The sequence below is a fragment of the Mesoplodon mirus genome, assembly GCF_964341445.2.
Source record: "Mesoplodon mirus genome assembly, chromosome: 7".
Taxonomy (NCBI): Eukaryota; Metazoa; Chordata; class Mammalia; order Artiodactyla; family Ziphiidae; genus Mesoplodon; species Mesoplodon mirus.
This window is the reverse complement of record NC_138983.1, coordinates 42,843,118-42,858,231: the sequence shown is the minus strand read 5'-3', so window position 1 is coordinate 42,858,231 and position 15,114 is coordinate 42,843,118. Positions and strand designations below refer to the sequence as shown.

Below are 15,114 nucleotides of genomic sequence, written 5' to 3'. Positions count from 1 at the left end.
AGTGTTTTACAATTAATTTCAATTAATTTCCTGGTTTGCTAGACTCTTTTCAGGCTCCCTTTCCTCTGGTTTTAGTCAGTCATTTTTTTTTTTTTTTTTTTTTTTGCAAATAATCTGCATAGTAAAAAGCATTTTCCTCCTGTGGTTGGTCTTCCATCCAAATGTCCTTTCTGCTTTTGTGACTCAGATATTTATTGAGTGTCTGCTGTGTTCTAGGAGCTTGTTATTCCCAAGTTGACAAAACAAGCAGAAACCCCCAACCCTTTAGCTTGTGTTCCAACTGGGGAGACTGACAATATATGATCAGCAAAAATAAGTTAGTACATTAACAATATAATGGAATAAAAGGTTGTATATGAATTGGGGTAGAAGAGATAGAAGAGAGGGTAAAGGGGGACAGTTTGTAGTACTAAACACGTTGGTCAAGGTAGACATTTGAGCAAGGACTTGAAGGAGGCGAGGGTTAACAGCAGTATGTGTATCTGGGGTGGAGCATTCCAGGCAGAGAGAACAGCTAGGGCAATGACCCTAGGAGGACAGCCTTCCAGATATCTTAACAGAAGAACAAAAGGACCAATGTGTTGGGGGATAGAGGGAGACGTAATAAAGAGGAAAATAGTCCAGATACATAACAAAGGGCTAGGTCATATAGAACATAAATTTCACTTTGAATGAGAGGAAACTATTGTAGGTTCTTAGTAACATGATCTGGCTTACTTTTTAAAAAGGTATCTCTGCCCGGGCTATTGAGAAGTGGCTGTAGGTAGAGGCAGGAGGAGAATCAGGAAGATTAATTAGGAGGTTATTTTACTAGTAAAGGTGATTAACAATGATTACCAGGACCAGGATCTTACAGTGGAGGTAATGGGAAGTGGTAGACTTCTGTATTTGAAGGAAGAGTTAGTGGAATTTCCTGACCAATTGACCAAAGGATATGAGAAAACGCAAAAGATGATTCCAAAGTTGTTGGCCTGAGCTACTGAAAGAATGGATTTGCCATCAGGTGAAATATAGAATGCTAAGGGTAGAGCAGCCTTGGGGATCAGGAAGGTAAAGACCTAGATTTCAGTTTTGGAAATGTAGAATTTGATATATCTATCGCACATTCAAATAAATATGTCAAGTAGGCAGTTGAATATTCAAGTCTGGAGTCTGGAGATCGGATGAGAAGTCTGGGCTACATATTTAAATTCAGAAATCTTCAGTGTATAACTGAGAACAAGAGACTGGGTAGGATCACCAGTGAAGCAAATGTAGATAGAAAAGAGGATGAGGACTGAGCCCTGGGACACTCCAAAACTCTATTCTTACTTTTATTTCAAACACAGAGTTAGATATAAATGTAAAAACACTAAAGGCAATAGATGCTAGATTCCCTCTGAGAAGGTTAATTTTTTTTTTTCTTGTCATTGAGGAAAACAGGAAAAGTGGATAATGATGCCATTATTATCCACTGAAACCAGAAAAAGTTTTGATCAGGGAGAGTGATTAAAAAAAAGATGGCAGGGCTTCCCTGGTGGCGCAGTGGTTGAGAGTCTGCCTGCCGATGCAGGGGACTCGGGTTCTTGCCCCGGTCTGGGAAGATCCCACATGCCGCAGAGCAACTGGGCCCGTGAGCCAAAATTACTGAGCCTGTGCGTCTGGAGCCTGTGCTCCACAACAAGAGAGGCCGCGATAGTAAGAGGCCCGCGCACCGCGATGAAGAGTGGCCCCCGCTCGCCACAAGTAGAGAAAGCCCTCGCACAGAAACAAAGACCCAACACAGCCAAAAAAATAAATAAAGCAAACTGTCAACAAGTAAAAATAAACACTACAAAAAAAATAAATATTAAAAAAAAAAAAAAAAAAAGATGGCAGGAAGGGCTTCCCTGGTGGCGCAGTGGTTGAGAGTCTGCCTGCCGATGTAGGGGACACGGGTTCGTGCCCCGGTCCAGGAGGATCCCACATGCCGCGGAGTGGCTGGGCCTGTGAGCCATGGCCGCTGAGCCTGCGTGTCCGGAGCCTGTGCCCCGCAACGGGAGAGGCCACAACAGTGAGAGGCCCGTGTACCGCAAAAAAAAAAAAAAAAAAAAAGATGGTAGGAAAAGAAAAAGAATTCAATTTCAAGCATAAGAGGAATAAAACATCAGTCTTAGTAATAGATTTCAATTTAGAATGGAAGACAAAAACAGGTGACTGTATTAAACTATGTTAATTTTAGTGTTCACATAATATGTTTTTAATGTACTTTGGCAAACTGGAAACAACCAACATTAACAGAAAATAACAAATGTGGTTAGTTTATGCGTCCAGTTGTTAATGTACAAGAGTGATTATTGTACTTCTTGTCATGCATGCATTGATAACAAAATAGCAGCAAAATATATTAATCTAAAGAAAAACAGTAAAGAGTGGTCACTGTAGTTGAATTTATCAGCACTCTAGAACCTAAAAGAAATAAATGGGAAACAACAAGAAATAAAAAAAAAAAAAAGAAACATGCCAGATGCCTTTTAGTATTGTTGTAGCTCATGACTATCTTTCTGGAGTTTCCAAATCACGTTTACCTTGTGTAACCCATTCATTTGGAATCAGAAAGCTAAGAAGGTAATGTAAGTGACATTAAAAGAGATATTTATAATAGTAAGCTAGTTCAACAAATGCAAATTCATTGCCTATTCTGTGCCATTTACTGGGCTAGACAATCATTGACTTAGAGGATCTTACTTTCAAATGGGGAAGACTTTTAACAGAGGGTGGAACTTTCTCCAAATTTTCTCATTTATCTTTAAATCAATCAATCAATCTCTATATTAATTTCTCATCACTATATTTTTTAAACTTAATTTACAGTAGAGTGATAATCATTAATATAACTGAACTGTTAACAGGTACCAAACTATTTGTGTGCTATTTAATCTCTCCAATAATTCTGTGAACTAGTTACTACTGTTACCTCCATTTTTATGTAAGAGGAAGTTGAAGCTCAGAGAAGGAAATTTATTTTTGCTTAAAGTCGCATAGTGAGTCATTGGTGGAGTGTGGATTTCAACATGGATGTGTCTAATTCCAACCCTTTTGAGATTTAAACCACTATGTTATTGGAAGATAATAAAGATGAATTGTTCTGGACATGTCTCACATGCAGCCAAAAATTTCAGCTGTATTTTTTAATACTACATTTGTCATAAATTTCACCTTCCTTAGATAGTATTGGTGAGTCTATGTAACGAATGTAAGGAAAATCTAGAAAGTGCTTAGGGACCTGGGGGGGATTCTATTGTTAAGCAAAGTAGTCACTTCCTTTTACAGCTGGTCATCCGTTATGATGCTTGGTCTTTAGAAAAGGATGGTTTCCATAAATAGGCTTTGATAGGAAAAGTGAATGTGAAATAGTGATTCACTTGCCTCAAAACAGCTTGGTTATGTTGGAAAAAATATTTTTGAATACACATTCCTTAGATATATTTGTTAGGGTTTTTCTTTCTCCTTGAAAATTCTTCTCCCTTTTACCTGGTTAACTTCTCATTTTCACATGCATTATTTCCATTTCCTCCCAGAAGGTACCACTGAACTTCCAAGACCTGGTTAATTTTCTCTCCTCAGTATAATTAGTTTTTACTCTCAGGCTAGCACTTTATTTTCTTCCACCTTCGTTCCTTCCCTATCTTGGTCTGTTCATTCATTCATTCTTTCCCTTATTCCTCCTCTCTCTCTTATTATTTATTGGACAAACATTAAATCAGTTTCTCCTATATGCCTGGCATACTTAATGTATTGAAATTGCTCTTTTTTTGTGTGTGTGTCTGCCAGGCTCTGGGATACTCGAGGGTAGGAATTGTGGCTCCATGATCACTGTGTCCGGTGCCCAGTGCTTTGTTTGAACCAAGTTAGAGCTATTTGCTAATGAGTACTTCTATCTTGCATTGCCACCAATGCACAATTCAGTTATCATATGTATCATATGTTATACTCTTAATGCAATTATGTAAGTCAGCCTTCTTCTACTGTGGACATTTGCTGGCATGGAAATGGAAGGTCAGGCACCTTCCATTTGTATCTTTATCAATAGAACCTAGCACAGTGTTGAAAACAGTATAGAAACTTGATTAAAAAACAACTTCTGCTGAATGAATGATAGGATATCCAGCTTGTAGAGCATGTGTTCCTATTCAGATTATTATGTAACCTAGATAAGCCAAGAAATTAGAGGTCACCATTATGAAAACCTGTTCCTTTAAAAATATTAACAGGAACTATTTATTAAAATTGTAATAATAAACATATTTCTCATCTAAATTCGTAACAGATTTCCCCTAAAGAATCAGAAACACATAATAAATGGAAAGGGTTTTTTTGCCCTTTCCTCATCCAAATTGAATTGTAGTAATCAAATGGGCAGCACTTTTTACACACATTTGAAATGAAAAATATCATAGCAACCTGGAGATAATTAACATGTGACCAGCTTGAAAGCTTAATTTTTTCTCTTTCTGTAATTTCCTGGAAATATGGGGCTCCAAAACGTGATTATGAAGAAAGGCATGTGGTATAGCAGAAAATGGTGGAATCACTGTGCCTGGGCTTGATTTTCCACTAGTTTTGTGACCTTGAGCAAATTATAGAATCTTCCTGGGTCTTAATTAATTCAGCTGTAAAATAATAAAGTCTACCTCATAGGATTCAAAAGGATAATGCATAAGATAGTTAAAAATACTGGTGATGACACAGCACAGGGAGATCAGCTCGGTGCTTTGTGTCCACCTAGAGGGGTGGGGTAGGGAGGGTGGGACGGAGATGCAAGAGGGAGGGGATGGGGGGTATATGTATATGTATAGCTGATTCACTTTGTTATAAAGCAGAAACTAACACACCATTGTAAAGCAGTTATACTCCAATAAAGATGTTAAGGGCTTCCCTGGTGGCACAGTGGTTGAGAGTCCGCCTGCCGATGCAGGGGACACGGGTTTGATCCCCGGTCCGGGAAGATCCCACATGCCGCGGAGCGGCTGGGCCCGTGAGCCATGGCCACTGAGCCTGCGCGTCCAGAGCCTGTGCTCCGCAACGGGAGAGGCCACAACAGTGAGAGGCCCGCGTACAGCAAAAAAAAAAAAAAAAAAAAAAAAAGATGTTAAAAAAAATATTGGTGATGAAAAGCACTTCTCCCCACGTTTTTATTTACTTATTTATTAAAAGGTAAAAAAATATCCCAAGAAAAGCAGGACAAACAGAAGAACACAAATGAAGGAAGTATTTATAGGAAGAGAGTAACTCAAATGCTGGAGTTGTAAAACTTGTCAGTGGTTTTGCCTCCTTGGAGCTCATCCTCCACTCCCTCCCAGCTTCCCACCAACTCCCTTTTGTTTGACTCTCTTCTCTTTTTGCCCCTGAAGTGAAGATACAAAGGTTCCAACCTCCAAAGCAATTAGGTAACTTAGGGAACGAAAGGAACTTCCTAGAGAATGTTCCTATTGACATTAAAAGGTTGATAGGCACTGCCCTCCTTCCATTTTACAGCTTTGCACTTAAAATAAATAAGATACATTTCTTTGCTGTGAGAAGCAGGAAATCATTCTGACTTTCTGTCATAAAGCTTCCCACTGAGTTACTTTTTGAAAGCCGCGTTGTTTTTGCTTTTTCCTTTTACTTGGGTTTGTTGGAAGGTTGCCAGAGTTGGCAAACCCACCTGAAAGGGTTTCCATGGCTTTAGCTTTGGACTGGGCAGCTAAAGATCTGCTACTTATAACCCATCCCAAAGTCTTTGAGAGAAAAAAAATTAAAGATTCTTTCTAGGACAGTTTTTGCATGTATCTGGTGGGGAATGGTGTGCAGTGGAAAAGTTGTCTTGGCAGAAGCTTGTAGGGAATTCTCTGAGTGCCTAGCCAAATTGTTGCCTTGCACTATTTTTTCCTCCTTCCTCTTTCAAACCAGACCACATTGCAGTTATGTTCTTCTCTCAGCGAAACAATGACGTCCCCCTGTTGATTTAAATTTCTGATCTCTTCATTGCCCTTTATTCCCACTACATCATCACAGTCCAAACCACCAACAGATTCACATTGTGACTTGCAAATTTTCCTTACTGTGGTTTTCTCTCTTCCTTCTTTTAAAGTCCCCAATTTAGTCTTTATTTAAAATTTTTATCTTCTAGTATTCAGTATTTAAATAGCTCAAATCATATGAAGTATTTTAAATTATAAAAATTTTCAATATGCAGGGAAGTGCAGAACAAACGTAAAAATCCAGATTTAACAAATGTTGATATTTTGTCATATTTGTTTCAAATTGCATGTACACCCAGCTTACAGATATAATTGAAACCTCTCTTGTAAATCCTACCTGACTCTCTCCCATCTCTCTCCAGATGAAACCATCATTCTGAAATCAGTATCCTTTCTACTCATGTTTTTAAACAATATTTACACTTTGCATTTTGACTATGTGCATAATATTTATAAAGCAGTCCATCATGATTGCATTTCCTTTCTTATTCAATTGTTGGATATTCCTGGAGATAATAATTGCCCTGTTTAAAACTGTTCTCTAGAATGTAAACATCATAAGGGCAGAGAATTTTATGTTTTGGTCAGAGAAATATTTTCAGCACTTAGAACATTGCCGGGAACAGAGGAAGTGCTAGTTATATATTTGTTGAGTGAATGACTAGATAGATAGCTGAATGAATAGATAATGTCTTTTAATTTCCCTTAGAATAAACTTTAAAATAGTTACCATGGCTTACGAAGCCCTGCAAGAGTTGGCCTTCGCTTGGCTTGCCTGTCTCAGTCCCTCCCCCATACCCCCGTGCTCCCAGTTCCTCCTCAGTTTCTGTATTCTGCGTCCAAAACACTCTTCTCTTTCATTTGAATCTGGCCAACTTCCATCTTTAATTCTTGCATGTACACAGTTCCTTGAAGAGGCAACTTTAAATCTCATCTAAGTAGCTTCCACTGATACAGGCTCCTACACCATTCTGGTCTTCTCTGTTAACGCTCAGCATCTTATTATTACTTGTCAATATTTAGGATGATAATCATTTTGAGGGCAGGGGTCCTGCTTATCCTATTCACTGCTAACATGGATACCTGAAGATTGTTAGAGAAAGAATAACTACTTGCTGTACTTAATGAAAATAATTTGAATTAGGAATATTGTTAGGTTCTACCCTCATCCTGCATTTAAAATCTTCTTTCTTTATTTTCTTCCTGGTTTTCATGCCTGGTTTTCTTTCTTTCTCTTCTTAATTCCTGATTCCTGGTTCCTGACAATTTATGATGGCTATTAAAAATATGGCTAGCTTAAAATTTATTTTAATGGATATATTGATGAAAATACATACTCTTAATATAATTCAATATTATACGCACATATGTGTGTGTGTATGTGTGTGTGCAAAAAAGTAACTCGCAATCTCACCACTCAAACATTTTTTCTTAAGGTAATGTTCATTTCAGACATCTTTCTATGAATGTATAAAAGTAAATGGCTAAATATAATATAGACATTAATGTCAGTTGATTGCCACTCCTAGTTGTTTTTCTAAACAATTATTCAATTCTAAGATTTCTAACTGTGCTAACAGTCTTATAGAGCTGTGCTGGGATTAACTGAATTAACATTTGTAAGATGCTTCAATGAGTTCCTGGCACACAGGAAACATGTATGTGTTAGTTGCCATTATCACAATGGGAGCACTGACCCAAAGTGACCTGAGCTGTCACGTTATAGGCTGAAGTGGGGTAACTGTAAGCCAGTTGGGTAGAAGAAAGACTTACAGTATCCTCTGAAGCCAGCCCCAAGCATCTCTGTGGCAGGCTTTGGAATAGCTGAAGCCATCAGAGCAGTCTTCTGGCTTAGCTAGCAGTGCCAAATGCCAAGTTACTTTGAATCAGAGTCAATGAGATGGGCTGCAAACAGCTATAGGCTCTTTGGAAAAGTGCTGCAGATCTTAATGAAAGGTTAAATCTCACATACTATCAATGTGGAGACCTTTTCAGGTTTGGTATTTATTCTCCCTTATCCCCTCCCACTTTCTTTCCCCTCCCACATATACACACACACTCACATGTATGCATGTAGCCAGAGGAAAATCATTTTATTCTTCTGTTTGAAAAACTTCACTGGCCTCACACTTGTCTATAGGAATAAGTCCAGACTCCTTAGTTCAAGGCTGTCTTCAGAGGACGGCCCCTAATACTTACTTCCATCTTCATTTGTACCACTCCCCACCATTTACTGCAGATTGACACTCATTTACTGAGTGCCTACTGTGTGTCAGGCATTGTGTTAGATGCTAGGAATGCAAAGGTGATTGAGATATGGTTATGTCCTTGAGAAACTAATGATTTAGTAGGGGATGCAGATAAGGATATAGGCCATTAAAATCCAGTTTGAAAATGATGTAAAGTGGGAAGCAGAATTTGCTTAAGAAATACGGAATAGACTACTTACTAGTCTAAGTACCACAAAGAAGGTATCATAGAGAAGGTGACATCTGGGCTGAGTAAGGAAGGTGAGCAGGAGGAAACAAAGTGGAGTAAGTGCATTCCAGGCAAGGAAGGTAACACCTGTACGGACATAGAGGAGTCAAATAGCATTGTGTGTAGATGAGAATTATAAGCAGCCCTTGATACTAGAGTGTCAAATGAGATTTATAAAGTGGTGGTGATTGAAATTAGAAAGATCATAGGAGGGTGAGGGAGAGAGGGAATTTTGTATGCCATGTTGAAAAACTTGGACATATCCCATAGAGATATGAAAACACTGGTCAATGTTGAGCAATGAAATGAAAGGGACAAATCTATATTTTGGATACATTATCTAGTAGCAAGATGAAAAACAAACTTGTAGGCATGTGGCATAAATTTGGGAGTAGTTTTAATAAACTGGGAAATTACTGCAGTAGTCAAATGTGAGATGATCACTTAGTCAAGGGAAGAGTTGTACCAATAAATGGAGAGGAAGGAGGGAGAAGAATGTTTAGCAATGCAAATAGGCAGACTTGCTAAGTGACTGGATATGGGTTGCCAAGAAGAGAGAAGAGTTCAGATGACTCACTTCTTTTTGTTTGGAGAAATTAGAAGGATGATGGTGCCATTCATAGCCTCAGTGCTGCACACTTTTCCCAGTAGGATCTTCTTCACTTTTTTAAAAATGAGCTTAAAGATTATGCCTCAAGACTAAACCTTCTCTAATTTCTCCAGGGTTAGGTGTGTCCTTCTCCATTTTTCCGTAATACTTTGCTCATTTCTCACCTACAGCACTTGGTCTACTGCATGGTTACTTATTTATATGCTTTTCTCCCACTAGATTATAAGTTTCTTGGAAACTTAGACTAAATTTTTACATTTCCAGTTTCTATTACATTTCTGGCACAAACTAAGGCCTTAATTTGTTAAATTAATTAATTCATACTTGAAAATCTCAAAGACATCTCAAGCTGATCTTGTCTAAAACCAAACTATTGATCCTTATCAAGGAATGCAAATTTTCCTCAAGGCAGGAAATTTGGTAGCCTTACTTAATATCTGTTGCAACCAATTTATCTATATGTCCTGTTGGTTCTACTCCAAAGTATATCTGAAATCTTCCAATGCACTGTTTAGCCCAAGATACCAAGAGCTCTTGGTGCCTGCAGTGGCAACCTGCAGTAACCATCCTGCCTATCTCCCTGGTTCCACTTTCCATCTCTATCCAAATTATTCTCCCTCACAGCAACCAGAGTAATGTTTTAAAATTATACATCCAATCATGTTTTCTTCTTCTACTACAGTCCCTGCAAAGGTTTCTCATTGTATTTGGTATTAAACACTCAAATCCTGAACCTGTTCTACAAGGCTATACAGTATATGATCTAGCCCCTGCTACCTTTCTGATCTCTTCTGACATTGTTTTTCCATTGGCTTATCCATAAACAGACTTTCACATATGCTTTTGCCTCAGCAAGAAATGCCCTTCTCATCATGTTTTGACAGCTATTTCTGTATTTATCATTTAGGTCTCAGCTAATCTTCACTTCTTCAGAGATCTTTTATGACCACAAATTTAAATTATGTCTCCCCTAATATTTTCATTTTTTTTTACTCTTGTTCTTTTACTTCATACTATTTAACACAATTTGTCCATGCCTATCTGTATGTGTCTGAGAGTGTGTGTGTGTGTGTGTGTGTGTGTGTGTGTGTGTGTGTGTGTGAGTGAGAGAGAGAGAGAGAGAGAGAGAGAGAGAGAGAGAAAGAAATGTTTCTCTCCCAACAAGATGGTAAGTGATATAAGAACCATGTCTATTTTTAACCCCAATTTCTCCAGCACCTATGATTATAGTGCAAATAGTAATAATAAAATACTTTTCTGTTGAATGAATGAAAAAGCAGACCATGTTCATTGTGATAGTTTTACAAAACATAGGACAAAAAATTACATCTGCATATTCATGTTCAAGGTGCTTAGCCATGTGGATAGTTGAATCTGTGAAATAGTTTTTCAGTTTAATGATAATCCATATTGAAATTAGAAAAAAGTAAATAAATAGTATAAAGGAAAAGATCACCAAAACTGCTGTTCATTTCCCTCACAAGAGAACCAATCATATTTTTTTCTTTCTTACATTTTTACTGTATGTGTGTGTGTGCGTGTGTGTGCTTTAGCTTATCTGTAAACTAAATTTATTAAAGACTTTGTGTTCAGCACTGACTTGGCTCTGGGGATAGCAGGATGTATGAGTATCAGAAAGCTTATCATCTAACGGTGAAAATAGGACACAAATGCTATCACAAAGTACTTGGGTGTTGTATTAAATCAGAATTTTTAAATTTTATTTTTTAAGAAAAGGAATGTCTTCTGCATAAATACCAATCACTGAAAACAAGTCTTAATGTGAGCTGGCCTCAAAAGGCCCAGAATCACAGGATTTTTAGAACCAGGCTTTTGGAGTAAGCTAATACAACTACCATGGATAATCTCTTGTCCTATGAGGGGTCGAGTCTAACACTGAGGATGTTATAATTCTCTAGCCTCTAGGGGTTTGTGCTTAATCCACCTCAACTGTAAAACCACTAGGTGACCTGACATACCACGTGGTGGGCTCTCTGCCTGGAATGTCTTTTTCTCTTATTTCCCTGGAAAGCTTAGTTTCACAGGCCCCCTCCTCATACTCCATGTCCACAAACCTGTGTCCTTTATTGTAATCACATTTTTACTGTTTACCTCCCTCATTAACTTCTTGACGATAGAGGGCATATCTTCATTTTTACATCTTTATATCGGTGGTAGGCAAATAGGCATCTTATATGCATTTGCTAAATGTTTATTGAAGGAATTGGAAGGAAAGATGGAAGGTATCCTGTTTTCACAATGTAAAGATTAGAAATAGCTATGAAATATCATATTGAGAACACAATGACAATAATTCCTTCACACTTTTGGAGGAAAAAACTCCTAAACCAAAACATCACAGAAACAAAAAAAAAAGTAACCCCCCTCCCCAAACTCCACCCAAACCAAGCAGAGATGAGCCTTACCCTGTGTTGACATTATTTGAAAACTCATTAGTTGGAAGTTTCTGGTTTAGATTAAGGAAAAGCAGTAAGAGAAACAAAGAGTTTTAGACCAAATTCTACTTAATTCTGTGCTACCTTTTTGTTCTTGGATATGTCATGGCATATTTTAGTCTCTTCCGGCTAATACTTCTCTCTCTACACCTCAAATCACAGTTAACTGGGGCCCTGCTTAGGAACTTCTGGGAATATCCTGAAGATGGACTGAAAATGCCCAGTAGAAAACCTAAGGATTCTGATCTAGTTTGGGGGTGAGGGCAGGAATATAGGCCGATTTCTCCGAGCGATCTAAAGATTTTCATGATTAGCCCAGGTGTTGGGAAGGTGTCTGTTCCTAAGAGAATTCTTTGTTGCATAAACAATTCCACCAAGATGAGAAATGCTTGGAGATGTCACCCCCCTCCTCCTATGTCTGTGTCCTTTTTGAGTTGATTTTGGGGAATGTACCTGTGCTGACATTGTGATACATGTACCTGTAAGGTCATCAGTGGGCCAGGACCCCAGCTGGCATGCCTTGCAGGTGTACTCATCAAAGACATACTCGTTCTCTTTACAAGGTGTGCAGGTCCAACAGCAGCTGACTTCTCCCTTCCGGATCACCTAAGGCAAATATTTAAAATTTTGATTATTTTTTCACATAGATAAAAATCCAGCAATCCTTTATTCAAATATACTGCTTTACAAAGCAGAAGGGGGCTTTCACGTAAGTTATTTCAAATGTTTTCAGATAGGCAGTGTAAGTATTAATATTCTCATTTTATAATTAAAGAAACAGGCTGAGTTTAAGAAACCAGTCCAACATCATAAAATTTGTTGGTGACAGGGTCAAGAATGAAATTAAGCACAAATCTTTGGTAATTAGCTTTAGATACCTGTATTAAGCGTCCGTGTTTGTGCTCACATGTAAATATATATACATTTCTGTATGTGTATATGTAACTGAATTTTTCCCAGAGTTTGTGCCTTTCTTTGCTTCAAATTAAGAACTTTTGCTCTCTGGATTTACCTTGGCTTCCCTCCACTAGTTGAATAATTGTTAGCCAAGAAACCCACATTGTATACCTGCTAAAGTTAAAAAATATATCCATATTGATAAAAAATAATTAGGAATTTATTTTGAATTAAGAGGCAGAAGATGAAGTTTTTTTCTGGAGATCACCTCTTGGACTGTTTCTACTAAAAATCTGGTTCAATAATTCAGCCCATTCCTTCCTATTCTAGTAGTTTTGATTTGCTTGGGATAAAGATGGTTAAGGTCACTGAGACTATTATGTACCTCTTCATGTGTTTAATTTTTTTAAGGCAATGGAAAATAATTGAAATAATTTAACAGTTGAAAGAGTCCTAGATATTATTCTTTAGAAATGGATGTCTTTTATTTTTTTTCCACCACTGGTGCATGAATAGCCTCTGTGGAATAGAGACAGCATTCATTAAACATTCCTATAAATAATTAAAACTCTGATTAATAACCAGACGCAGGAGTGGTTACACTTCATATCCTTGTCTTAGATGCTGACTCTATTAATGACCTTTGATAATAATGTCTGGATATCTATAGCCAAATACAGTTGTAGGCTGGCACCCCTTTCTTCTGTTTTGTACTGTCCCTTGTGCTGACATCGCAACAATACAAGTAGGAAATGATGACAAAAGGGCCTGAAACATCCTTTCCCTAAAATAACCAGATCAATTAGGTAAAATTGCTAATTAGACCTGCTTAATCTATTGAAAGCATTCTTCATAAGAATATTGACTGTTTGCTGGTGATTTAGTGCATGCCATGTCGTGTCATCTCATTGAAACATTGGAACAGCTCTGTATAAGGTGGTTGGTTTTATTTTATTCATTTTTTTAGGGACGAAAACTAAGGCAGAGTGATTTCACGCAACACGTGGGTGAATGAGGGATCAAATAATGCCTGTTGGACTTCGTGGTCATGCTTATAAATATTGAGCCTTATTGGTCTGTATAAAGATAGAGTTCGTGATATTTTGAAATATGTGGAGGAAAGAATACTGGCTTGAGAATCAAGGGGCACCAAGGTTCTAGTCTTACTTATAGCCACTAAATAATGTGCAGCCTTGAGCAGTCTCCCAGCTGATCCTGTTTCATCCAACCGAGACGAATGCTTTTAAAATAATACCTGCCTTTATAGAGTTTCCTGAGGATTAAATAGAATATCACAATGATTTGGAAAATGTAGAACACTTTAAAAATATTAACTGTTTTATTAGTAATATACATATAAGTATCCATATAGAGACATGAATTTCATTTTCAGGGTGACTTCAACCACACTTGGTAAAACTATCATTGGACAGTTACTAGATTTTGTAATGCAAGGAGGCACATTTCAAATGCTGAAGGATTCTTTCTTAGTAGCCTGGCAAACAAAAGCAGTTGCGTTTTTCCTCTTAGAAATGTGCTAACTTTCTGTGATTCAATTTGCATTGCTTTGTAAATTTCAGTATTTTTACCAGAGTAAGCTCATGCCCTTTTCCAAGATTAATTCCAATATTACAATCTTTTTTTGAATAAATAGTGACAACTTACTGTCTTCTTCTGATCATTCAGAACTGATTTGTTTTACTTTTTTTCGTTTGTTATTTATGTTCTGTTTCACACTCATTTTGAATACAGGAGGTGGTGACAGTTCTCTTTCGGATTAATTTCCATTTTTTCCACTGGTGGCACACTGGTTAAGAATCCGCCTGCCAATGCAGGGGACACCAGTTTGAGCCCTGGACTGGGAAGATCCCACATGCCATGGAGCAGGTAAGCCCGTGCACCACAACTACTGAGCCTGTGCTCTAGAGCCCACGAGCCACAACTACTGAAGCCCACACGCCTAGAGCCCGTGCTCTGCAACAAAAGAAGCCACTGCAATGTGAAGCCTGTGCACTGCAACAAAGAGTAGCCTATGTTCGCTGCAGCCAGAGAAAGCCTGTGCGCAACAATGAAGACCCAAAGCAGCCAAAAATAAATTAAAAAAAAAAAAGTGTAAAAAAGCACCCTGGAAGTAGTGATGCTTTCTTTATGAATAACAGTATGTTATATATTTGAACCTTTGCTAGACTAAGTGTCCTTTCGTGGGCACTGAGTTAACAAATCTGAACAATTCTGTGATGTGTTGATATCATTAGTGAAGTTGTTCAGTGACCTTATTAAACCATATCAAGAAAATGTAGTCAATTGTATATTTAATGGAGTGAAAATGAGATCTGGTTAGGAGAATGGAATTTGGGAATAAAAAAAGACTCTATAACCATTATAACAAATTAACTAGTATTGAAAATATGATAATACGGAATCAGATTCTTCCACTGGGTAAGTTATTCCCAGGAGAAGGGGGTAGAAAAGTATATATAAAGAAATCTCTTGAAACAGACATTCAATTTTTTTTTTTTTTGGCGGTACACAGGCCTCTCACTGTTGTGGCCTCTCCCATTGCAGAGCACAGGCTCTGGACGTGCAGGCTCAGTGGCCATGGCTCACGGGCCCAGCCGCTCCACGGCATGTGGGATCTTCCCAGGCCGGGGCACGAACCCGTGTCCCCTGCATCAGCAGGCGGACTCTCAAC

General features: G+C 38.0%; 1 protein-coding gene and 1 long non-coding RNA gene across 4 annotated transcripts in view; one reads left to right on the top strand and one right to left on the bottom strand.

The window, feature by feature from the left end:
• Nucleotides 1–15,114, bottom strand: part of GRM5 (glutamate metabotropic receptor 5) — a gene marked incomplete at its 5' end in the record, with an annotated part of 526,560 nt that overhangs the window by 67,980 nt on the left and 443,466 nt on the right. For both annotated transcript variants that reach the window (XM_082628467.1, XM_082628466.1), the window contains one exon: nucleotides 12,005–12,131. In XM_082628467.1, the coding sequence (XP_082484593.1) occupies nucleotides 12,005–12,131 (127 nt within the window). The remainder of the gene's footprint in view (nucleotides 1–12,004; nucleotides 12,132–15,114) is intronic.
• Nucleotides 1–15,114, top strand: part of LOC309808321 — a 141,104-nt gene that overhangs the window by 67,083 nt on the left and 58,907 nt on the right. The gene's annotated exons all lie outside the window — the stretch shown is intronic.